This window comes from Mobula hypostoma, chromosome 9, assembly GCF_963921235.1.
Source record: "Mobula hypostoma chromosome 9, sMobHyp1.1, whole genome shotgun sequence".
NCBI lineage: Eukaryota > Metazoa > Chordata > Chondrichthyes > Myliobatiformes > Myliobatidae > Mobula > Mobula hypostoma.
The window spans coordinates 122,206,636-122,232,159 of NC_086105.1; the positions used below are offsets into that span (position 1 = coordinate 122,206,636).

The 25,524-nt window shown below is 39.4% G+C and overlaps 1 protein-coding gene across 1 annotated transcript in view; it reads right to left on the reverse strand.

Annotated features, from left to right (window-relative positions):
• iqck (IQ motif containing K) overlaps nt 1-25,524 on the reverse strand; it is a 103,551-nt gene that overhangs the window by 31,095 nt on the left and 46,932 nt on the right. Inside the window, exons 4-6 of the mRNA XM_063059033.1 lie at nt 22,150-22,247; nt 14,094-14,146; nt 11,121-11,198 (exon numbers count right to left, since the gene is read on the reverse strand). Of these exons, the coding sequence (XP_062915103.1) occupies nt 11,121-11,198; nt 14,094-14,146; nt 22,150-22,247 (229 nt within the window). The remainder of the gene's footprint in view (nt 1-11,120; nt 11,199-14,093; nt 14,147-22,149; nt 22,248-25,524) is intronic.

The window sequence follows — 25,524 nt, forward strand, 5'->3', positions numbered from 1 at the left end:
TTTTATGCTCTGTCCAGTCTTCAGGTGTATCATCCATTTTTGCAGAATATGTTTGTCTTTCAGGCTATTGCAAGATTCAACATCATTAGCTAGCCACAGAAAGTAGATTCTTCCGTTAGTATTGACCTTTTTTTCTGCAGCAAATTGCTTAAATAGTGATCCTCTCCACCACCCACCCCCTTCCACTCTGCTTAGCATTCCTAATATTAACTTCTGTTTGTTCAGTGTCAGGGATGGTGATCCTATATCAATGAGACCTGATGTTGGGTCTTAAGCTGAAATGTTACCACTTTTTTGCCTCACTGATCCACTGAGTTCCTCTAGTGTTCTGTTCTTTTTTCCATAATTCAGGATCTGCAGTCTTTTGTCATTATAGTGATCCTGCTGTTCAGTTATGTTTATATTCTCTTTGCACAAATAAATAGAAATATATACAGTACTGTGTAGAAGTCTTAGGCACTTATATATAGCTAGGGCACCTAAGACTTGCACAGTACTGTAGTAATTTTATGTATGTGCTGTTCTGCTACCACAGAAAAAAACAAATTTCATGACATATGTGAATGATAAACCTGATTCCGATATGGGTCTCTATTGTGGACTGAGGGTAGGAAGGGGGTAGGGAGAGGGTAATCATGGTTATGAAAAGGGGAAGGGAGAGGGGAAAGAGTGGGAAGCACCAGGGAGGCATTCTGCAATGATCCATAAATCAATTGTTTGGAATCAAATGACCTTGCCTGGTGTCTCAGGGCAGGGTGTATCTGCACCCATGCCACCACCCCCACCACCCCTGGTACTCCTTCCTGTCACACACACCTCTTACAGTGCTCCACCTTGCCATTCCCAGCATTCTTTGCTCCTGCCAGATTTACAAGCCTCTCCTTCATATGCTCTACCAGTCTGTTGTCACTCTTCGCTCCACGTTGACAAGTACAGAACTGTGCTAAAGACATAGGTGCCCCAGTTACATATATGTGACTAAGACTTTTACACAGCACTGTAACTGCCAATCTACTTTTGATCGTGTTACTCCAACACCATGTTTCCAGAGTTATGGTCTGGTTTTGGAATAATACTGCAAAGACTCCAGGGCAATATCAGGATCTAACAATGCATCAGATGGTGCACATCAATACAGCAGTTTATAATTAGACTACTTATGTGAGGATGCCTTAGATCTAAAATAATGTTCTATTTAGTATAAGGTGAGTTAGCAATGTTATACTGGGAGTCGAATTGCTCCCGTTAAACTTGGATCTTACATAAAAACAAAAAGCGTAACTCTAAACTTCCTAAAGGTTGCTTGGAACAAGCTATTTTTGAAGACAAGCATATGGGTTATTTTCTGTTAATGTACTTGTAAAGATTTCCATCAACAAAAATACATCTTGGCTGCAAACATTCTTCTTCTCATCTTGTTCCTATCATTGGATTTCTATTACCAATTGACGCTAATATCTTGACTTCAGTTTCCATGAAGAAGAAAGCAAATCCAAATAACAGTTGATAGCACAAGCATTGCCTATTATGGCTTAATTAAAATACAAAACACGAAAAAGTCTGCAGATTGTACTGTGACAACAGACTGGTAGAAAATGTGAAGGAGAGGTCTGCACACTCCAAAGGACCTCAATCTCCACAGGAAATAGAGGTGACTTTGGCCCTTCTTGCAAACAGTCTCTGGTAGATCTCAACTTCAGTAAAACACAGAAGATGGTGATGGACTTTAGGAAGACTAAGCCTGCACTACTCTCTGTTACGATTAATGGTGAGGATGTGGATGTGGTGAGGACCTACAAGTACCTGGGGGTGAACCTGGATGACAAACTTGAGTGGAGTATCAACACAGAAGCTGTGTACAAGAAGGGACAGAGTTGCCTCTACTTCCTGAGGAGAATGACATCTTTTGGAGTATGAAGGCCTCTCCTTCACATGTTCTACCAGTCTGTTGTCGCCAGTACAATCTTCTATGTAAATAATACTATTCTTTTGCACTTCTGGTCAGATACTAATTGCCTTTCATTGGCTTTGTATCTGTACTCGGCACAATGACAATAAAGTTGAATCAAATCTAATCTAATCTATATGGTAGTGTGCTGGGGCAATGGCATTAACACCGGTGATGCCAACGGGCTCAATAAACTGATTAGAAAGGGTGGCTCTGTTACAGGAGTCACAGTGGAGGCCGTGGTAGAACAAGGGACCCTATGGAAAATCCTGGCAATTCTGGACAATGTTTCTCCAGACACCAGAATAAAAAGGTGGAGGTAGTGGAAGGAGGCTAGCTAAATGGTATAGGTGAAGCTAGTTGGGTGGGAAAGGTAAAGGGCCAGAGAAGAAGGAAGGAGAGGAGACCATAGGAGAAAGGGAAGGAGGAGGGGACCCAGGGGGAAGCAACAGGTAGGTGAGAAGAGGTAAAAGGCAAGACTAGGGAATAAAAGAAAAGGGGAGGGGGAGCGAATCTATTTTTTTTTACTGGAAGGGGAAATCAATATTCCTGCCATCAGGTTGAAGGCTACCCAGACAGAATATAAGGTGTTGCTCCTCCTCTTGGTACAAGAGGGCATGGACTGACAACTGGAATAGGAATCGGAATTAAAAGGTTTGGCCACCGGGAAGTTCCGCTTTTGGCGGATGGAGCAGAGGTGCTCGACAAAGTGATACTCCAAATTAGATTATGAGGACACTCAGTCCTCGTTTATTGTCATTTAGAAAAGCATGCATTAAGAAATGATACAATGTTCCTCCAGTATGATAGCACAGAAACACAAACCAAGACTAAAACGGACAAAAACCACATAATTATAATATATAGTTACAACAGCGCAAAGCAATACCATAATTTGATAAAGAGCAGACCATGGGCACGGTAAAAAAAATCTCAAAGTCCCGATAGCCCATCATCTCATGCAGATGGTAGAAGGAAGAAAAACTCTCCCTGCCATGAACCTCCAGCGCCGCAAACTTGCCGATGCAGCACCCTGGAAGGATCAGACCACAGCTAACTCTGAGTCCGTCTGAAAACTTCGAGCCTCCAGCCAGCCCTCCGACACCGAGCACCGAGCACCATCTCTGCCGAGTGCTTCGACCCCGGCCCCGGCCGCCGAGCAACAAGCAAAGCCAAGGACTCGGGGCCTTCTCCTCCGGAGATTTCTGGATCACACAGTAGCAGCGGCAGTGAAATAGACATTTCAGAAGTTTCACCAGATGTTCCTCTGTGCTCTCACGTCTGCCTCCATCAAATCAGGATTGTGCACGGCACCCTACTTGACAGATAACAGATATTCATCATCGGAGTGGCCGCTGTGCACTGCGTCGTGTCGCCATCTTCTCCTCTCCTCCAAATACCCAAACCATTGACATTTGGAGAACTAAATGGAAAAATATTACACTATAAATTGCATGACTGAAAAGTGTTTGACTCTCGAGATTTGATGTTTCCTTGCACAAATTTAAAAGGTATTTGGGTCTGCTGATAAAATGTTTGTATGGTCCAATAGTTTATTTATGTAAATAAATAAAATATGTATATATTATTAGGCATAGGTGAGCAGCAGGTGGGAACAGATAAGGATTTTATTCTCCTCATAATCTGTGACCTTTGACTTAATGCAGACAAAAAATGGCAGACAGGGCAGTAAGATATGGGAAGTCATGGAACCTCAGGGTCTTCCTGATTACAACATCCATGGGGCTATGCAATCAACTGTTCAAGGGACTGGAAGATCACTTGGATGTACTCAAGGTCATCAGGTATCATAGATAAGATAGGAAAGCGTTTAACTGAAGTAAGGGGAAATATGAAGCTATCAGGCAGGAACTTGGAAGCATAAATTGGGAAGAGACATTCTCAGGGAAATGTACGACACAAATGTGGCAAATGTTCAGGGGATATTTGTGTGGCGTTCTGCATAGGTACATTCCAATGAGACAGGGAAAGGATGGTAGGGTACAGGAACTATGGTGTACAAAGGCTGTTGAAAATCTAGTCAAGAAGAAAAGAAAAGCTTACGAAAGGTTCAAAAAATTAGGTAATGACAGAGATCTAGAAGACTATAAGGCTAGCAGGAAGGAGGTTAAGAATGAAATTAGGAGACCCAGAAAGGGCCAAGAAAAGGCCTTGGCAAGCAGGATTAAAGAAAACCCCAAGGCATTCTACAAGAATGTGAAGAGCAAGAGGATAAGACGTGAGAGAATAGGACCAATCAAGTGTGACAGTGGAAAAGTGTGTATAACACCGGAGGAGATAGCTGAGGTACTTAATGAATACTTTGCTTCAGTGTTCACTACAGAAAAGGATCTTGGCGATTGTAGGGATGACTTACAGTGGATTGAAAAGCTTGAGCATACAGACATTAAGAAAGAGGATGTGCTGGAGCTTTTGGAAAGCACCAACTTGGATAAGTCTCCAAGACCGGACGAGGTGTACCCCAGGATACCTTGGGAGGCAAGGGAGGAGATTGCTGACCCTCTGGCAATGATCTTTGCATCATCCATGAGGGCGGGGGAGGTTCTGAAGGATTGGAGGGTTGCAGATATTGTTCCCTTATTCAAGATAGCCCAGGAAATTACAGGATGCATATGTTTTCTATGTTCTATGTTTCTTAGATGAGCGTTTTAATGAGGTGGTTACATTCAAGATGGAAGCTAGATGGGTGACCACTGGGAGAGGTAAGGGGTATAAGCAGACAGTCACAGTGGCCATTCCCCTCAGTAGCGGGTACATTCCCTTTGAATATTCCTGTTAATGAGGGGAATAACTACAGTAGAGTGTGGACAGATCATCAGAAGTAGCTAGGTCAGTAGCACTATGCCTGGCTCTGAGGCGAAGAAGGAAAGGGTGAAGTCAGGAAGAGTGATAATGATAGGGGATTTGTGTAGTTTACTGGAGCTCTCTGAGGATGTCAATAGTAAAATCGATTAGGAGGTAACAGTGGATACCATGTATTTGGGTTTTCAAAATATTTTGATGAAGTCCCATACAATAGGTTATTCAACAAAGTTAGAACACATGCAATAAGGAGTTAAATACTGATTGGTAAGATAATTGGTTTTCAGACAGAAAGCAAATAGTGGAGAATAAACAGATTCTTATCAGTTTGGCAGGGCTGTAATTACCTGTAATAGACTACCACAGGAATTGATGCTTGGACCTACCATTCAGCATCTATGCCATTCACTCACAGTATTTCCTCCTCTGAATTTTCCTGTCTCTTTATGAAAGAGGCCTGTATTTGGCCTTGGTAATCTTCTCCCCTTTACTTACCTATAAAGGCACAAAGCTTGATGTTGAAGACCCTTCATCAGATCAGTCCTCTCTCATTTTCTATCTTGCTTTATCAATGTCTCAGTCCTGCTTTGCTATGTTCTAAAATGCTCCCAATTCTCAGGCCTATTGCTATTTCTGCCAGTATTGTAAGCATCTTCCATGCATTTAATATTATCATGGATTTTGCTTATTTCATTTTTAAATCTTTTTTATTAATTATTATTGAAGATCAACAGAAAAACATGAAAGTAATCAGGTCAACATGTCAATATGTACAATGAGGAATTAAATTACCAAATAACTGATTAACAAAGCTAAACAATATACCAATAATAAGAAGAAAAAATAAAGTGTTAAGAATTTTTTTTTGCTTATTAATTAAAGTTAACATTGACAAAGAAGCTAGAAGTAAGATTGACATAACTTTTTTCACCTTCAGTTAATGGGACCTGCTTTTTAAAAAATTTTGGACAAGTATTTGAAGATGAGGAACTTAAAGAAACACAATGTGAGAGTGAGGAGAGTGAGTACAATTGCTTTTGAAAAAATCCAGCAGAGACATGACAGGCTGAATAATGCCCTTTCATTTCCACTACTCTATTCAAAATGTTTTAAAGAAAATGCATTTTTATGGCTAGTAGGTATCAAAATGTGTGATGTAAGTAACACTTACAAAATGGACTGGATTTTGCAGAGGAGGCCAATGGAATAGAATCAATTATTCACCATATTTGAACTTTCCCACAGACCTTCAAGGAGATTTTGCAATGGTGATTCTTGACAAGAAACCAACATAAAAACTAAAACAAAATTCAGAAATCTTACAGAATTAATCAAGCATATACATATTCGCTTAAATCAGACTGAAGAATCGTGAAGTGAACAATACTGAGTCTGAGCTAGTGTCAGCTGCGAAGCTGAATCTGAATAAGTACAATCAAAAGCAGTGGTTAAACTGGGAATGAAAGTGACTCCATATTTATGAAAATTACTTACCTCACCAATGAAAGGAATAAACTGAAATGCAAACCATATTACCATACACACCCTATCCTCATTATATGCAGGGGATATGTTCCTCCAAGTCAACGCATAATGTGAAAACACATAATGTGAATAATTATTTAAATGGAGAAAATAGGGATGCGTTCTGGAAGGCTTCCTAAATATGTTTTATCTGTAACTTATTCACATTTTCATACCAATACAATACAAAAGCAGTACCACAAGGCAACATTCGTATTATATTTCATCAATTTAAGGTAATATTCAACATAATAAATCATAGAAAGTTAACATCCTAGGGTGTACAGTACTCATCAACAGTGGCAGGTGTGTTGGCTCCAGGAGATGAGTGGTTGTTGTGGTGTCGGGCAGCTTTACATGGATGAGGTGGATGGTTGTGTGTCGTCAGGATCATCAAGGACAGCAAGGGGTGAAAAAAGACTCACAGAACTCACAGTACTGTCAGCAGCAGGAGGTGACACCAGTTTGAACAAAGTGGTGAGGGTTGTTTGCTTGGCAGCATTTTGTTTTTCAGCATAAATTTGCTAGTAGGGAAGAAGGATTGACTGCAGGGAACGACTGAAATGCTGACTCCGTTCTAAACTTGGGTCCGTGTCCATCGCCATTTGTGCCAAGTGTTCTGCAGCCTTAAAAAATTCTGCCAGTTGCTTCACCTTAAAATCCTTCACCTGCAACTTGACACTTTCTTCATCGTTATCACCTTCAGTCTCAGTTAAACGCAGAAGGTCATTCACATTTAATTCTTCATCATGCAAATCCAGGAGTTCTACCACATCAGCAGTCTCGAGATCTGAGAATCCTTCCCCACCAATTTTATGGCTCAGGGCCACACAATCCTGGACAGCTGCAGTGAAGGCAGGAAACCCCTTGAGGGTGTGCACACACTCCGCCCAAATTGATTTCCACGCTCCATTGAGAGGCTTCTTACTCAAACCCTTAAGAGCATGGGGGTTTAGTGAATGGTAAACTAAGAGAGACTTCATCTTACAGTCTCCTTCGGCATTGGAACACATAAGCAAAGTCAATCTATCCTTTGCTGCCTTAAAACTTGACGCAGTTTTTTGATCCTTACTTATGTAAGTGCGTTTCGGCATACGCTTCCAAAAAAGTCTGGTCTCGTCTGCATTAAACACCTGCTTTGGTGTGATGCCTAACTCAGCTATCATAGCCCGCAACTGCATAGACTAGCATCCCAGAGCTGTGTTACCTTCACCTGATGCCACCCTGTTTATAATTTCCAACTTTTTTTCAAGTGTTAAAGCGGTTTTCTGCTACCTGGCTGATGGCCCAGGACCTGACATTGGACGCTTAGGAGGCATAGTTAAATATTTCAAGCACAATATCACTGCACCATAGGTAAAATTAACAAAAGTTTAAGAGCGCAAGATTGCACATCCACACGTTTCCAAAACCAATGCGAGACTGGCGGGAGTGAGACTGTGAGACGTGCGCACGTGACTTGTATTGGTGGGAAAGCAGTGCTCCTCGCACAACTGTGAGTTTTGGACGCATATAAGGAGAAGTTGGTAGAAATAGGTTCCTCGCATAACTGTGAATCCGCATTGTCTGAAGATGCATATAACGAGGATAGGGTGTATATAAGCTAGATACAGTAACTTGATAAATATTCAATAACCATATTCTTGTCTACGTATATATGTGTACCAAGCACATGCTCCAGAAGTTGCTACAGATCTATCCATTAATAAAAATATGCACTGTCAGCCTTGCCATTCTTTGTCCCTTAAAACTTACGCTGATGAGATTTAGTGGCATATCTAATATTAAATCATGCAATCAACCCTACATTACCAATTCAGGTCAAATATTACAGATTTCTTTCTCTGGCTTACTAAATCAAGTTTTCAATTTATTAGTACTTCCAGTGTTCACCAAAGACATAATCTAATGTTTCTTTGATAGATGGACAAAACTGTCAGAAGACATGTCAGAAAAACTGTCCAATTAGTGACGAAAAGGATATTTTTTGTCAATGTAAGAAGAAAAACAAGGATGTTCTTTCCCTTATTTAATAGGGAAAAATTTTTCCAAATTAAAATAATTCCTAATTGTATTTAAATCTCTTCATCATTTATTAAACAGAACTTATTTCAAGATATGGTGGCAGTATGATTAGATACTATGGGGGACATATTTGATATGTTCTATCAATCACTAAATCGAAAGTGCGTCACACAAGATAACATGAAATAATTAACTAAATCTCAAGGTGAAATTTTACTCACACTATGTACTTAACATTTAGTAGGAACATTGAATTAATAGAATTCACAGAATGTTCACTGAGAGTATTCTTCTGAAAGCAACTGAGAACAATTACACATGGGCAGTATTAAAAACTGTACATCCCCTTGTAAGTAAATTTCTGGAATTACTGTAGTCTTTAAGTTAAAGCTAACGAAAAAACAACTTCAAATTGCTCAGAAGCATTTGCTAAAAGCACTGAAAATCTCTAGGCAAGGTCAAAATAAAGCCTCCAAATTGAGAGAGTGTCAAAGCTACCAATTATTTTGAAAGGACACTGTCAAGGGTGGAAAAATAATCTCCTCCAATATGAATGTGTAGACTTTTTAATAAATAGAGTAATGGGTAAATTAACATCTACAAGGAGAGAAATATTACATTGATGGATGCATAAAGAAACAGTTTTTGGGAAAGTTTCACACACACACACACACATAGAGGCATAATGCAGAATTTTAATCTTAAATTATGTGACTTGCAAATAGAAATCCCACGGACCCTTGTGCTAGATTACACAAATTTGTGCTAGAAGCAGGTCTGCCCTCAAAATTATTTAGGATCCTAGCATGAAAGAAGCACCATTGACAGCTTATGCTAAATGCACAATTTTGCAGGCACTCAAGAAGTTTTAAAATTTAAACTAGTCCTTTTGGGTACAAGTCACTGATACAAACATCCCACCCTGCAAAAACTCATTTCAGGGAGGTAGCGCCATCAATTTGCGGGAGACTCCCGGAACTTCCAGGAGAGGTGGGATGTCTACAATAGAGTAGCTGCTTAGCAGCTAGCCAGCTAGTTTAAATAACATTAGCTATGCTAATGAACGAATGACACCTGTTAAACTCACTTCAACATGCCTTTTACAGTCCTAACCCATCATGGGCAATAGAAAGGTCACTGTTGCAAACAGTGCAGCGAACAACACTGTCATTATTTTTGACCCCTATTAGGCAGGGGTACACTTTAGGGTAGTCTGGGGTGACGTACGTTTTATATTTTCGTTTTTTTGGAACACTCTGCCATGTCTCTCTCTCTCTCTCTCTCTCTCTCTCTCTCTCTCTCTCTCGTGGTCGCTCTCACGCTCGCTCTCTCTCTCGCGCGTTCTCTTGCTCTCTCTCACACTCTCTCTCATGCTTGCTTTCTCTCTCTCTCTCTCTCTCTCTCGCATGTGCTCTCTCACTCTCGTGGTCTCTCTCACGCTCTCTCTTGCTCACTCTCAAAAAAATTGATTTCCGGGACATTGTATATAATTTGTGGGCGTCAGAGAGCCACTATTAATATGCAGGAGACTCCCGGATCTTCCGGGAGAGGTGGGATGTCTGCTGATAGATACATTTTAAGTGCATCAGAAGCAACACACACACAATCCTGGAGGCAGTACTTATGGAGAGGACTAAACAGTCAAAGTTTCAGGACGAGACCCTTCATCCTCATGTATATTTCTTATCAATAACCTATTTCAAGTTGCACAATATTGGATTTACTTCTATTAAATCCATTCAACCACAGAAAGGATACAAAACATATTTATTTATCAATGTTTTCTTCTGCTTTCATGAATTTTTGCTTGACTTCTATGACACATGGTTCCACAGAAACAACTCAACTCCAGGATGCAGTCTTTCTTATCTGTTGCCTTTTTTCCTGCTAATTATTGCTTTCTGAAAAAAATGACTGTATTCTTTTACGTCAATAATCCTCTGTTTCATGCCAGGCTTTCCATCATAGACGTGTCAGATCCATGCCTTGAAATTCTGCTTGACTAGTCCTCCAACATCTTCATATGGGAGTGGCATTAACGCTAAAGAAATAGCTTTTTTGTGCCTGATATAGTTTTCCTACAAATTGCATTCAGTCTTCAAGCAGAATTGCAATGATCAGTAGACTGCAATAAGGTGCAAAAACCTAGCCACTTATCAATGTTTTCAGGCAATGATAGCATTCTAATTGTCACTTAGATATCATCAGCCATTGCAAAACCCATGTGCTTTATATTCTCTCAATATTGTCTACAGAAAACTCAGCATTTTATGCTACTAGACCTAATTCTACTCCCCTCAGAATGCTCCCAAATTTCAATTATTCCACATGCTGTATTCTTGATGCAACAAGTTTAATTCCATCAGATTTTCCTAAAACTTACATTGAAAATCCTCTTAAAATGTGGAACACAGTGCATCTAACTGCTTAAATGTGAATCAATTTCACAGGGAAGACATTAATTCAGTATAATGAGGATTGACATTGGCTCTGCATGCGTTACTGTTGAAAATTAATTAATGTAAATGAGCTAGAGATCTCAAGTGTATGCAGTATGCGCATTCAATGCAACACAGAAAAATCATATGTCATGATTCAACTTCTGTGCCAAAATATTCCTAGACTTCTTTCTACTATCAACCAAAAGTAATGAAGTTAATAGGAAATCATGTTTAAGTCTTGTTTTTATCAACATGTTATTTGAGGAAACCTTGTGTCAAAAGTACCTTCTGGCTTTAGAAGAGCCTGTCATTTCCAAATGGAAAGATGTCAGTTTTTAATAGCCTGATTAAGTACTTACTGATCCTGAAGCCAATTTTTAACGAAGGGAATTTCAAAGAAGCCAACGAATTCCTTGCCAAATCTGCTTTGATTGTTGCTGTGAAAAGAAAAGATTTGAATTAGTTTTAATTATAATTAGTTTTTTTCCATCTTTAAATGTTCAATAACATACTTTACTTGAAACAAATGCACATTTCTTAGTGGCATAAAGAACAGCATAATTTAAATTACCACTTACATCACTGGCATAAAAAACATAGTGCATATATATTAAGTCCAAAAACATACGACTTGTTATTCAATATGAATAAACTGAAAGAGAACTGTTAAAACACAAGAATTTACGTGTACACACATGAGATTCTGCAGATGCTGGAAATCTTGAGCAACATACAAAGATTGCAAAGGGAGCTAGAAAAGGCATGTAATAAGGGTAATGTCACAATTGTAATGGGGAACTTCAATATGCATGGGGATTGGGAAAATCAGATTGGTCTCAGATCACAAGGGAGGGCATTTGTTGAATGCCTATGAGATGGCTTTTTAGAGCAGCTAGTGCTTGAGCCTACTTGGGGAAAGGTTATCTTAGATTGGGTGTTCTGCAATAACCAAGATCTTGTCAGGGAGCTTAATGTAAAGGAATGCTTAGGAGGCAATGATAATAATATGATTATATTCATACCGAAATTTGAGAGGGAGAAGCATAAGTTACATGTACCAGTATAGCAATGGAATAAAGGGAATTACAGAGGTATGAGAGAGCAGCTTGCCCAGGTGGATTGGTGGAGGATGATGGCAGAGCAGCAGTGGATGAAGTTTCTGGGAATAGTTAGTTCCCAAAGTGCAGGATAGATATGTCCCACAGAATAAGAAATTCTCAAATGGCAAGGGCAGACAACCGTGGTGGACAAGGGAATTTATGTACTGCATAAAAGCCAAGGAAAGGACATACAAGGTAGCAAAAGTGAGTGAGAAGTTGGATGATTGGGAACCTTTTAAAATCCAAAAAAAAGGCAAATAAAATGTGATAAGAAGGGGAAAGATGAAATATGAGGCTAAACTAGCCAATAATATAAAGCAGGATTCTAAAAGTTTTTTCAGTTATATAAAGAGGCTTAAAAGGGAGGCGAGGGTTGATAATGGACCACTGGAAAATGATGCTGGTGAGGTAGTAATGGGGGACAAAGAAATGGCAAATGAACTTAATGGGTACTGTGCATCAGTCTTCACTGTGGAAGACACTAGCAGTGTGCCAGATGTCCGTGAGTGTCAGGGAGCAGGAGTGGGCGCCATTTTTATTGCAAAGGAAAGATACTAGGCAAACTCAAAGGTCTTGAGGTGAATAAGTTATCTGCATCAGATGGACTACATCCCAGAGTCCTGAGAGAGGTTGCTGAAGAGATAACGGATGCATTGGTCATGATCTTTCAAGAATCACTTGACTCTGGCATGATCCCGAAGGACTGGAAAATTACAACTGTCACTCCACTCTTTAAGAAGGGAGGAAGGCAAAATAAAGAAAATTATAAGCCAGTTAGCCTAACCTCAGTGGCTGGGAAAGTGTTGAAGTCTATTATTAAGGATGAGGTCTCTGGGTACTTAGAGACTAAACAGAAAATAAGTCAAAGTCAGCATGGTTTCTGTAAAGGGAAATCTTGCCTGACAAATCTGTTAGACTTATTCAAGGAAGTAACTAGCAGGGTGGACAAAGGAGAAACAGTGGATGTCATTTACTCAGATTTTCAGAACACATTTGATAAGGTGCCAAACATGAGGCTGCTTAACAAGATAAGATCCTATGGTGTTACAAGAAAGATACTGGCATGGATAGAGGAATGGCTGAAAGCCAGGAGGCAGCGGGTGGGAATAAAGGGGGCCTGTTCTGGTTGGCTGCCAGTGACTAGTGGTGTTCCTCACTGGTCAGTAATGGAACCACTATTTTTCACATTGTTTGTCAATGACTTGGATAAATGAATTGATGACTTTATGGCAAAGTTTGCGGATGATACAAAGATAGATGGAAGGGTAGATGGTGCTGAAGAAGCAATGAGATTGCAGCAGGACTTAAACAAATTGGAAGAATGGGCAAAAAAATGGCAAATGGAATTCAGTGTTGGGAAATGTATGATAATGCATTTTAGTAAAAGGAACAATAATGCGGACTATTATCTAAGTGAGGAGAAGGTTTAAATATCAGAGGTGCAGAGGGACTTAGAAACCCTCACAGAAGACTCCCAGAAGGTTAATTTACAGGTTGAGTATGTGGTAAAAAAGGCAAGTGCAATGTTAGCATTCATTTCCAGGGGAATAGAATATAAAATCATGGAGATAATGCTGAGACTTTATAAGACACTAGTCAGACTGCGTTTGGATATGAAAGGATATGTTGTCATTGGAGAGAGTCCAGAGGAGGTTCATAAGGATGATTCTGGGAATGAAGGGTTAACATGTGAGGAGCGTTTGGCAGCTTTGGGCCTGTACTCAGTGGATTTTAGAAGAATGTGGGGCCTTCTCATTGAAACCTATCAAATGTTGAAAGGACCATATAAGGTGGATGTGGGAGGATGTTTCCTATGGTGGGGTTATCCAGAACTAGAGGGCACAGCCTCAAAGTTGAGGAACGACCTTTTAGAACAGATATAAGGAGGAAGATAGTAGGGAGTAGTGAACCTGTGGAATGCTCTGCCGCAGACTGCGGTGGAGATCAAGTTCGTGGGTATATTTAAGGCGGAAGTTGATAGTTTTCTGATCAGTCAGGGCATCAATGGAAATGACGAGAAGGCAGGTGTATAGGGTTGAGTGAGATCTGTGATTAGCCATGATGGAATGGCAGAGCAGACTCGGTACGCTGAATGGCTTTATTCTGCTTCCAAGTCTTATACACTGAATGCTGGAGGCAAGCCAAGAGAATAAATAGTTGATGTTTCGGGGTGAGACCTTTTATCCAGTCTGGAAAGGAAGTGGGTATAAGCCAGAATAAGAAGAAACTTACTTGTACAACCATTCTGCCAGAAAGTCACAAGCATTGAACTTGGTCCTTTTTCTCTGTAAATAAGAGCAAAAGCAAGATTTCAAAATTAATTAACTGGCATGCGTTAAGAATTGTAGAACCTCTCTCTCCTGGACAAAAGTTGGGAGACACATTGTTATATAAAGATAGGGGAGGACAAGAAGCAGCATTAAAAATGCCATGGAGGAAGTAGAAACTCATTCACTCCTAGAATCTTGAGGACTTTATTGTGCCCACAAGGCAAGATTTCAACTAGCTTTTTTTTCCTCTCTGGTGTGTCCCTCCATTAAATTACTCAGAATTTCCCAACAGCACAATCTATAGGTTGTTGTACAGCAGGATGGTAGGTGCTGGGGGAATAAAACTGGGACAGTGATAATGATAGGGGTTCTGTGCCCCAAGATAGTGATAATAGAAATACAACAATGTGTCAGATAAATGTATGGCTGAAAGAATGGTGTAGAAGGATAGGTGTTATGTTCCTGGATCATTGAAACCACTTTTGGGGAAGATGAGACCCGCACAAACAGGAAGGGTTGCATCTTAATCAGTATGAGATAAACAAACTTGCTGGGAGGTTCACAAGTGTAATTGGGGTAGGCTTAAAGTGAGTTGACAAGGAACAGGGTCTCAAAGTATTTGTTCAGATGGAGAAGTACAATCACCTGGAGAAGAAATAATGAGTAAGTATAGTAGGCAAAATGGGCAGGTGGATATCAAGGGAATTCAAAGCTAAGTGGAATTCATTTTAATGGATGGAGATGAACTCAATCTTTAATTAACAAAGGGGGAGGGGGAGAGATAGTGGTGCTATCACTAAAACATAATGGAAGGATGGACAGGACTAGACTCTCAGTATCCCAGGTTATAAAATTTTAAAGTAAAACAGAGGGAGTAAAAGGGGAGTAAGTATTACATTGTTGCAAGGGTTTATTATAGTACAGTAAAAAGCTTGCTTTGCATAGTGTTCATACAGATTAAATCATTACACAGAGCATTGAGGTAGAACGGTACAAAATAACAATGCAGAATAGACAGTAACAGCTACAGAGAAAATGGAGTGTAGATAAACAATCAGGTGCAAGACAGTGAGGTCAAGAGTCCATCTTACTGTACTAGGGAACCATTTAATAGTCTTCTAAAATTGTCATGAGCCCTTCGGCTTACCAACGAGCGTTAAGCCCTTGTGTTTTCAGTTTAATCATGTCAAGTTAATTGTAGCTGGCACATGTTTCCAGGATTCTATGATTATTTAAAGAGGTCTTCTGTTCAGTGCCTGAGTGGAGTTGTTGTGGCAGAGAGGATGGAAAACCTTGTGGTGTTGCTCCTCTGGGGCTAAAGTTCTGGTGTTTGGCCTCCTGTTTCCGTCTCTTCCTGGGGGTCCTGCAATTTCTCTGTGCCTGGGTCTGGTCCTTTGTGGGAGCACCATGACAGAATGACCCCACTAATATGGACCCAGTGGACGTCCTGAGCTTCTCCAGTCTATGCTCAAGTTTTTTTCTGAGGTTCTCTGAGTAAACAAGCCTCCCATGTTGTGCTTTTTTTTCCTGAGTTACATGCCGTTTCTGTGTCAAATGCAATGTTTCTGACCAATATGATCTTGCTATGCTTCCAAGTGAAATGCAATGCCTCTGAGGGAATGAACTGTCTTGTGGTGTTGCACAGTCATTCCTCGGAGGCCCTGTTAGTATTCTGTTGTTTAATCTCTTGTTTCTGTCTCTTCCTGGGGATCCTGCTGTGCCTCCATGCCTAGGTCCAATCCCTTGTGATTGCATATTGACAAAAATAGTTATGGAAAAGAAAAGGGGTAGCTTAGTAGTAGTAAAGGTCTTAAATTAAGGGAGGGCCTAGTTGACTATGGAAGGACCTGGCAAAGAAAGATGGGAGCATCTACTTGCAGGCAAGTTGACTTCTGCAGAAGCTGGGTAACTATAAACTTCCGAGCCTAACCTAAGTGGTTGGGATGATAGAGGAAAAAAATCTAAGGGAGTAGATTAATGGTCACTTGAAAAGGTGGAGAGTGATCAGAGACAGCCAATGTGATTTTGTCAAGTGCAGAGCCTGTCTGGTCAATTTGATGAATTCTTTGAAGTAATAAAGTGTATCAATGAAAGCAAAGCAATGGATGAGACTTACATGAACTTTAGTAAAGCCTTTGATAAAATCCACATGGGAGACTGGTTCAAAAGGTTAGGATTGAAGGGTAAGCTGACAAACTGAATGCAAAATTGGTTTGAGAATGGGAAACAGGTAGAGCATTATTTTAATGATTGGATGCTAGTAACCACTGGGTCATACAAGGATTGGTGCTGGAACTTTGCTGTTTGTAATATATGTGAATAACTTTGATGAAGATGTGGGAGGCAAGGTAAGTAAGTTTGCAAATGACACAAAGATGGGCAGAATGGTAGATAATGTAAAAGGTAGTCTTGGGCTGCAGAGAGATATTAATGTGTTACCGAAATGGGCTAAAAATAACAGATCTAGTTTAATCTAGAGAAATGTGCGGTAATACATTTTGAGAGCACTAATGAGGTTAAAATTAGTATTCAACCCTAGCTACATATAAGTGCCTCAGACTTGCGCAGTACTATACATTATGAATGGTAAGGTTTTAAGGCCTATTGAAGAACAAATGGGCTTTGGAGTACAAGTACAGAGAGCTTTGACAGTGAAAATGCAGGTAGATAACATGATATTGCCTTCATTAATCAAGTCACTGAAGACAGAAGTAGGGAGGTTCCAACTTTATAAAACATTGCGTGAACCTCTGCTGGTGCACTTCTAGTCACTATAATGTGATGAAAGGATATGATAATGCTGGGGAGGATGTACAGGACATTAACTAGGATGTTGCTTGGGATGGAGCTATTTGTTTATAAGGACAGATTGGACAAACTGTCTGATCTGCCTGGAATGGAGGAGGTTAAGAGGGGCATGATTGAGGTATATAAAATTATGAAGGATATATATTGAGTGGACTACATTAAACCTTCCTCTTATCAGGCAGATGAAGTAGAGGACATAGGTTTAGAATAAAGGGAAAGATTTAGAGGTTATGAGGGGTAGCTTCCACCTAAAAGTGGTAAATAGGTGGAATGCAATGGCTGAGAGTGTACTTGAAGCTGGGCTGCTACCAGCACTTAAGATGTGTTCAGTTGAGCACTACAATTATTTAGGCATTGAGAGCTACTTATTAAATGCTGGGCAATAGAATTAATATGGAAGAGTGCTCACTGTCTGATAAGAACAAGTGGCTTCTTTACATGCTGTACAATTTTATGATTCAATGATTCTAAGCCCATCTATTGATCATTCATGTATGAAGATTTTTCTGATAAGTCTATTTTAGTTTAAACCTGTATTTCTCAATTCTGCTCTTGCAATTTAAAATGCCATAAAATTACATTCTCCATACCATTTAATTTAATTTGACATCAGATACCCTCCAAGGTACTTTTCATCAATCTTGAAAAGACCACATTTTCATTTTCTTTTTGCCATAATCTCTTGGTCATTGAATATTATAGCATAAATAAGACAATAAGAGATTCAGATTCATTTATTTATCACATGTACATCGAAAAATACAATGAAATGCGTTGTGTGGGTAGAGCTACAATGATGTTGAAAGTGACTTCTTCTAGCTCATCTACGGAAAGAGCTTAATTTTTACCTTTTAATGTCTCTCTTTTTCCTTTCCAAAGTGGATGGGATTCTGTCAAAGACCCTGACCTGGAGCTACATTCAAACTTCGGTTCTTTGTGGCAATGGGACCACTCCCAAGACTCACTGGCTGGCTGTTTTTCAATATCTTAACGATGCAGCCTAGAAGACGAGTGTGCCTTTGGGGTTCCAAGGCTTTACAGCCCAGGGGACGAGCCGATTTTATGTTGATGCTACTGACTGAAGTGCCATGGGAGAAAACAGAATATCAGGAACAGCGGAGCAGCTGTCGGAGGTCTTGGTACTTGGCGAATTGCTCTCTCTCTCTCGTTGGTTGGGGGGGGGAATAGTTTGTTGTCAATTCTCCAGCTGGAAAACTCTTTTGGGAGGGGCGGGTGGAAACAACAAGGCTGACTTTAACACTATAAATCAGCAAGTAGTTTTTTTGTGTCATGTTAGTTGATGCTTTTTGCTGAAATGAGTGGGGGGGTATTAGTGCTCTGCTGCCTCTTTGTGCGTGGAAGGGGTGGGGTAGGGGCTTTGGGCATGGAGGAGGCGGGGTAGGGGGCTTTGCGTGGAAGGGGCAGTATCGGGGGCTTTGGGCGTGGAAGGGGTAGAGTAGGGGGGCTTTGGGCGTGGAAGGGGCAGGGTTGGGGGCTTTGTGCATGGAAGGGGTGGGGTAAGGGGCTTTGGGCGTGGAAGAGGCAGGGTAGGGAGCTTTGGGGTTCTAATATTTTTACTGTCACTTACTCTCTGGCACTCTTCTGTTTTTGTGGATGTTTGCGAAAAACAAAATTTCAGGTTGTATATTGAATGCATTTTCTGTTATTAAATGGAATTATTAGAACGAACAACCAACACAATCTAAGGATGCACTAGGAAAGTTTGCAAGTGTCACCACACATTTCAGCATCAATATAACATGCCCACAAAAAGAGAGGAGCCAAATGATTGAAAAAATTATGAAAAGCAATGCCACAGGAATAGACCAGTGATTCTCGTGATGCATGAGATGCTGGGTTCAAAATTCTGGTCTTAAAGTAAAATTAGCCTTTGCATTCTTTAAGTTGGGCTGAAGAAGTGACCTGGAAAGTGGATACACATTAGAAACAAAAGTTTACTTGAAGGTTATTGAAAATAGGCTGAAGGACAGCTTCAGTCAGTTATAAGACGCATGGAAGGTCCCCATGTATGATAAAGATGAACTGTTGATCTCTCAATCAGCCTTGCTGTGGCATTTCCAGTTTATCTGTCTCCGTGCACTGCACTTTGTAACTGTAACACAATATTCTGCATTCGTTCCCTTTTTACTACCTCAACGTACTTATTCATGGAATGATCTGTATAGATGGCATGCTAACAAATGTTTTCACTGTATCTTGGTACAAGTGACAACACCAATCCCTTCACTGACTGATTTTCATTAGACCAGGAAGAACACAATACAGAACACAATACATATGACTTTGACTTGATGGTAGATTAATGCAAGTTCAAAGTCGAGTTATTATCAAAGTACATATATGTCACCATATACAACCCTGAGATTAATTTTCTTGTGGGCATACTCAAATCCATTATACTGAGGAATTTAAAGTTGCTGACCCTCTCCACTCTGATACCCTGATGAAACCTCCGGTTTCCTTCGGCTGAAGTCAATAATCAGCTCCTTGGTCTTGATGACATTGCGTAAGAGGTTGTAGTTATGACACCACAATGCCAGACTTTCAATTTCCCTCCTATATACTGATTTGTCATCATCGTTGATATGGCCTACAACAGCAGTGTCATCAGCAAGCTTGAATATGGCATTGGAGCTGTGCTTAGCCACAGTCATAAGTGTAAAGCAAGTATAGCAGGGGAATATGCTTGAGGTGCACCTGCGCTGATGGAGAGTGTGGAGGAAATGCTGTTGCCAATCTGAACTGATTGGGATCTACAAGTGAGGAAATTCACAATCCAACTGCACAAGGAGATATTGAGGCCAAGGTCTTGGAGCTAATTGATTAGTTGTGAGGAGATGGTGGTATTGAATGCTGAGCTATATTCAATAAAGAGCATCCTGATGTATGCAGCTTTGCTGTCCAGATGTTCCAGAGTTGACTGAAGAGCCAATGAGATGGCATCTACAGTAGACCTGTTGATCCAATCCACCAATTAGAATGGATTCAGGTCACTTCTCAGGCAGGGATCGATATGTTTCATCATCAACATCTCAGAATACTTCTTCACTGTGAATGTAAGTGCTGCTAGTCATTGTTGAAGACTGCTTAAAGCAAATAGGTACCACAGACTTCCAAAGCGCGAGGCTAAAGATCTCAGTGAACACTCCAGCCAGTTGATCAGCACAAGGTTTTAGTACTTGACCAGGTACCTCATCTGGCAGGATGCTTTTCATGGGTTCACTCACTTGAAGGCCTCAGAGACTGACACAGAATGATTCATGATCTTCAGAAATATGCTAATTTTTCAAAAAGGAAGCATTCACTTCCTTGCATTTATACAGCTAATCTTCCCTCCAGATGATGAACTTCATGCTCATAGTTAACTTCAGTGGCAAACAATTTCAAGAGAGATATAAAATTGCTTTCTATTGGTTATCACCTACTTTCTCCAAAAATAAAACTAAAAGTTATCTGCATTTTCAGAAAGAGAACAAAAGGAAATTGGATTATATTGGTGGCAAGCAGAGGAATCAGTCTTGAGAACTTTGTGCCTGTAGATCTGGAATTGTAAATAAAAACTGACTACAGGAAGGATGTGGAAACTATAGAAAGGGTGCAGAGGAGAGTTACAAAGGATTGGAGAGCATGCCTTATGAGAATAAGTTGAGTGAACTTAGCCTTTTCTCCTTGGAGTGACGCAGGATGAGAGGCGACCTGTTAGAGGTGTATAAGATGATGAGAGGCATTGATTGTGTGGATAGTCAGAGGTTTTTTCCTAGGGCTGAAATGGCTAGCCTAAGAAAGGCACAGTTTTAAGGTGCTTGGAAGTAGGTACAGAGTAGATGTCAGGGGTAAGCTTTGTACGCAGAGAGTAGTGAGTGCATGGAATGGGCTGCCGTTGATGGTGGTGGAGGCGGATACAATAAGGTCTTTTAAGAGACTTCTGGATAGATACATGGAGTTTAGAAAAATATAGGGCTATGGCTAACTCTTAGGTAATTTCTAAAGAAAGTACACGTTCAGCACATCATTGTGGACCGAAAGGCCTGTATTGTGCTGTAGGTTTTCCATGTTCCCATGAAGTAAAAAAATAAAGGAAATATCTGCACTAAATATACATTGTTGTTTTTAGATATCTTACTCAGATTAGAATGAAAGGGAAACAGTTGCGTAAGCACACAAGGTGTAGAAACATGATACTAAGGAAACACCACAAATACTCCATAGCTTTTTTAAGTAAAAAGCTCATGTGTTTGGATATGATAGATTGTTGGTTAGTCATTTTAAATATTGCTCTCATTGCAAATTAAATTTGCGAAAATTAACAATTAATCTTTATTTCTTGTGGAGACTACATTTAATTAGAAATGCTAACTGGTCGACGACAACTCGAGTACTCAATAGTTGAGTGCACGCCAAATGATAGTAAATTTGTGTGCCAAGACAGTAAGTAACTTCATTTGTTTCATTTATTAAATAAATTTCATCAGCTCTTATTTAGACTAATGGTGGAATATTACAGTATAATTTCCTTCATTGGAAAGTTGAAACAATGCTGTTCGACTTCTCCCATACTTCCCTTTGGCAAGAAATGGACGGAAGACAAGCTACAAGTGCAATCATGCAATGAGAGGCCAAGGAGGGTAGAGCAAGAATATTAACTACAGTGCTCTGGAAAGTGAACTTTGATGAAAAGTTAGAAAGCTGCTGAGATAATATTGCTGGGTTTTAAGCATGGATAAAATAAACAGGATTTGTCTTATTCCTGTATCTGATGAGTCTATATCAAATTAAAAAATTAAACAGCAAAGCAACAATTTGGAATGTAAACCTTCAAATAAAAGGTTAATCTATATGATTTGTAACCCAATGTAGTGGTATGAAATGACGCTGCTTATACTTACATGAAGTGTCAGTAAAGATAAAATTAAAATATGCAATTTAGTGGGAATTTCAATTAATGATTGAGTGGACTGCTGATTTCACACAGGACAGATTAAACTAAAGACGCTAAGCAAAGGCAAAACATTTATTAAGTATATGTGATGAGGGAAAGATTGATTTGTATCACATATATGCAGCATAGTGTTCCAAGAATACCACTGGCCTCTCAGGGGAACTAAGACAAGAAAATTATGCTTGGAAAGTTAGCGTTAATTTCAAAATTCATTTGCTGTAAATATCAAATGACTGTTAACATCACTGACCTCAAAACATTTCTCCTTTTTAGCTTGTGTAAGGGTTTCAAACAAACCTGGGAGAAGCACTGGGAATATGTAGTGTTCCAAATATTGTCTTGGGGAACCTTCACAGATTAAGAGGAGAAAATGAAAATCATAAAGTAAGAAATTGATATATTACAAAAATCTTAAACAATGCTTAGAAAGGAGTTAAACATTTTATCTAATTGTTTAATTGGCTATTTTTGATGAAAAAGTCACAAAAATAGTGGCTGCACTTTGTCTTAATGATGATATAAATCAGAAGGTCACCATAGTTTATTTATGGAAATTGATTCAACCAAAAACTCCAATCAATACTTTATTCCAGTTCAATTACGTAGCAATGTAAGAGGAAGGAGACTATAACCAGCACTATGGATGGGAGAGGTGATAAGAGAAAGTAAAACTCTTTTCCCTCAATAGTATCTCAAAATCAATGCAAAGATTTCTGCTGGAATGGGCAAGGTGGCTTCATTATGATTTCCTCATTCAATGCCGCTCAAACACCTGAGTTCTTCCAGCAGTTTTGGTATTCCATGTTACAGCATCTGCAGTCACTTTTGTGCCTCCAGCGACTATTATAGCCGTTACAGAGAAAGCAGTAACAGGAGGTATTAAACTTGAAATGTTTACCGATTTTGGACCTACTATAACTGAGCAACTGTCTTGTTCTAACATATTACAAGATAGTTCATTCTATTTTGATTTTTCTATTAATTGCATAGTATGTGGGAAAGTTGTGCTGAATAGAAAAACAATTGTTCAATGAATAGAATTGCTCAGTGGAAGTATTCTTATTTCTGAATCTGATGTTTGTGGATCTAAAACTCAATTTTTAAAATTTTTTCTTTGATCTGGAAAGATTTATCAAGACACTTCACAGAAGCATTGGAAAACAACAATTGATTTAACCAACAGGAAGAATTTGGTTAAAGGTGGACTTTAAAGAATGAGTGGGAAGAGAGGAAAGAAAAGTGAAAAATAAGAGTAGAGAAGGAAGATAGGAGAGAAAGGATGGGGCAAAAATAGAGGAGAGTAAAAAGGATAGTGGGATATAAGACAGGTTATTTCAGAGCTTTGGTTCTTGGTAGGTGAAGGCACAGTGGAACTGTTAAATTAGAGTGCTAGTACTATACTGTATAGTAGAGTTGATAAGACTGCGATTTCTAAGACAAAGAGGGGTTGTGACCATGAACTGCTTAAGTAAATGTAAGAATCTTAAAATTAAGGCATTACTTAAATGAATACCAATGCAAGTCAGTAAGCAGACTGGAAATGGTGAATGGGAGCTAACTCAAGTTTGAACATAAAGGGCAGAGTTTGGATTGAAAATTCTGACATATTTGAATAATGAATGCCAGCCAAAGTTCAATAAAATAGTCAAATTTAGTGGGATAAAAGGTTTCAGCAGCAAATGAGGCCCAGCAAAGCTGGAGTGATGTGATGGAAGTGGAATGAAGTAGTGCTACTGATGCTATGTATCATTATTTGAAATTTGGCTTGGTTAAATAAAACAAAAAGGTTGCAAACTATCTGGTTTAGTAATACTGTTGACATAAAGAGGAATGGGACTCCTGTCTGCAGGCTGACTGATCAAGTACTGTCATGGCAGAAGAGCCTCAAATATTAAATCAAAGGTCTATCTACTGTATCTTTGCATATGAGGGAAAAGATTATGAAACACTACAGAAATATATTAGCTAGTCACTGTTTTATTGTTGGTTTTGAAATTGTGTACAGATTGTCTGTTATACATATACATAAACAAAAATGTAAATATTCAGACTATTAATTAGCTAGGACATGCTTTGGTGAGTTCCATGGATTAAAAATGCTACAAATACTAAGTGGTAATATCAAGTTGACATCCTAAACTTGCTCAAGTCCTAATTTTCTTTCTCACCGACTGCCACATTCACTATTTGGCAATGCTGCCAAAGTTCAATTTTACCCCTATGATTAGTTCCACCCCTCTCTTAGCATTCAACTCAATTTCCGCCTCCATATTATACACTGAATTTATGCCAAATTCCACTTGAAAGCTCTATTTGGGCAGCTGGTGAGGTATTTTCCTAACACTCAAAAATAACATACAAACTATGGGGTTTCTTTCCTAAATCTATTTATATGACTTTGTCTCCACTGTAATTTATAAAGATGTTTGCATTATATTTTACTAGTTGTTAGGCAATTTTGATCCGATAATGCTTAAATGAGAGGAAACTTAAATTCCTGGGCCATGTCATCAGAAAGGGAGAAATAGAATGGCTTACATTACAAGGCCATATGCCTGGGAAACACGGTAGAGGACAGCAAAGAAGAAAATATATGGACACTGTGAAAGAACTAACAGATCTATGTGTGCGAAATATCATTGACGCTGCGTGGGATCGTTCGATCTGGAGAGCGATGTAACGCGCAAGGCATATGAAGAGAGAGAATGCTTAATACTAGATTGTCAATTATGATTAGGTTGACTATGATTACGATTGATATTATTTTTCCATTCCTTCTAGAGCCAATAAAAAATACACTTCTGGTAAAGGACTAAAAAGACCGACCAGGTGAACGTGTGGCTAAAGGGATGGTATAGATTTGAGGTCCTTAGACTTTTGGATCATCAGAAACATTTTTGATGTAGCTGGAACTTGTTTAAGTAGGCTAGTTTGTACCAGACCAGTATGGGTTCTTTCTCACTTGCTGGGAGGTTTGCTCATGTTGTTGAGGAGGATTTAATTTCATTTGGAAGGGACACAGAATAAGTACACAGTTGACGATGAGGCCTAGTCAAATAAAGAAGAAAATCTAGGTTAGTCCAGTAGGCAGTGCAGATATGGGCATGATAAGCCACATGAGAGGATCAGAAAGATAAATTGTATCTGTTTTAATGCAAGGAGCCTGAATGGTAAGGCAGATGAACTTGGAGAATTAATCAGCATGTGGAAATATAACATTGAAGAAATCTCTGAACCCTGGTTCAAACAAGTCCAGGGCTGGCAACTTAGTATTCAGGCTATAGGTATGATGGGGGTGAGAGGGAGAAAAATGAAAAAAAAAGGAAGGGGCTTTGAATTATCAAAAACAGGAAGGCATCACTGCAGTAATGATAGTGGATGTCTCAGAGGGCTCTTCAAATGATACCATATGGTTACAGTTTAGGAATATGTAAAAGACAATCACTCTCTGGGATAAACTACACACATCCCTAGAGTCAGCCAGAGATCAAACAGGAGATATGGAAACAAATCACAGAGGTGAAAAACAGTACGGGATTTAAACTTTCCCAATATTAAATGGGATCATTTTAGTGTGCAAAGATTAGATGAGGAGTAATTTTTAAAATGCATCTAAGAGATCTAT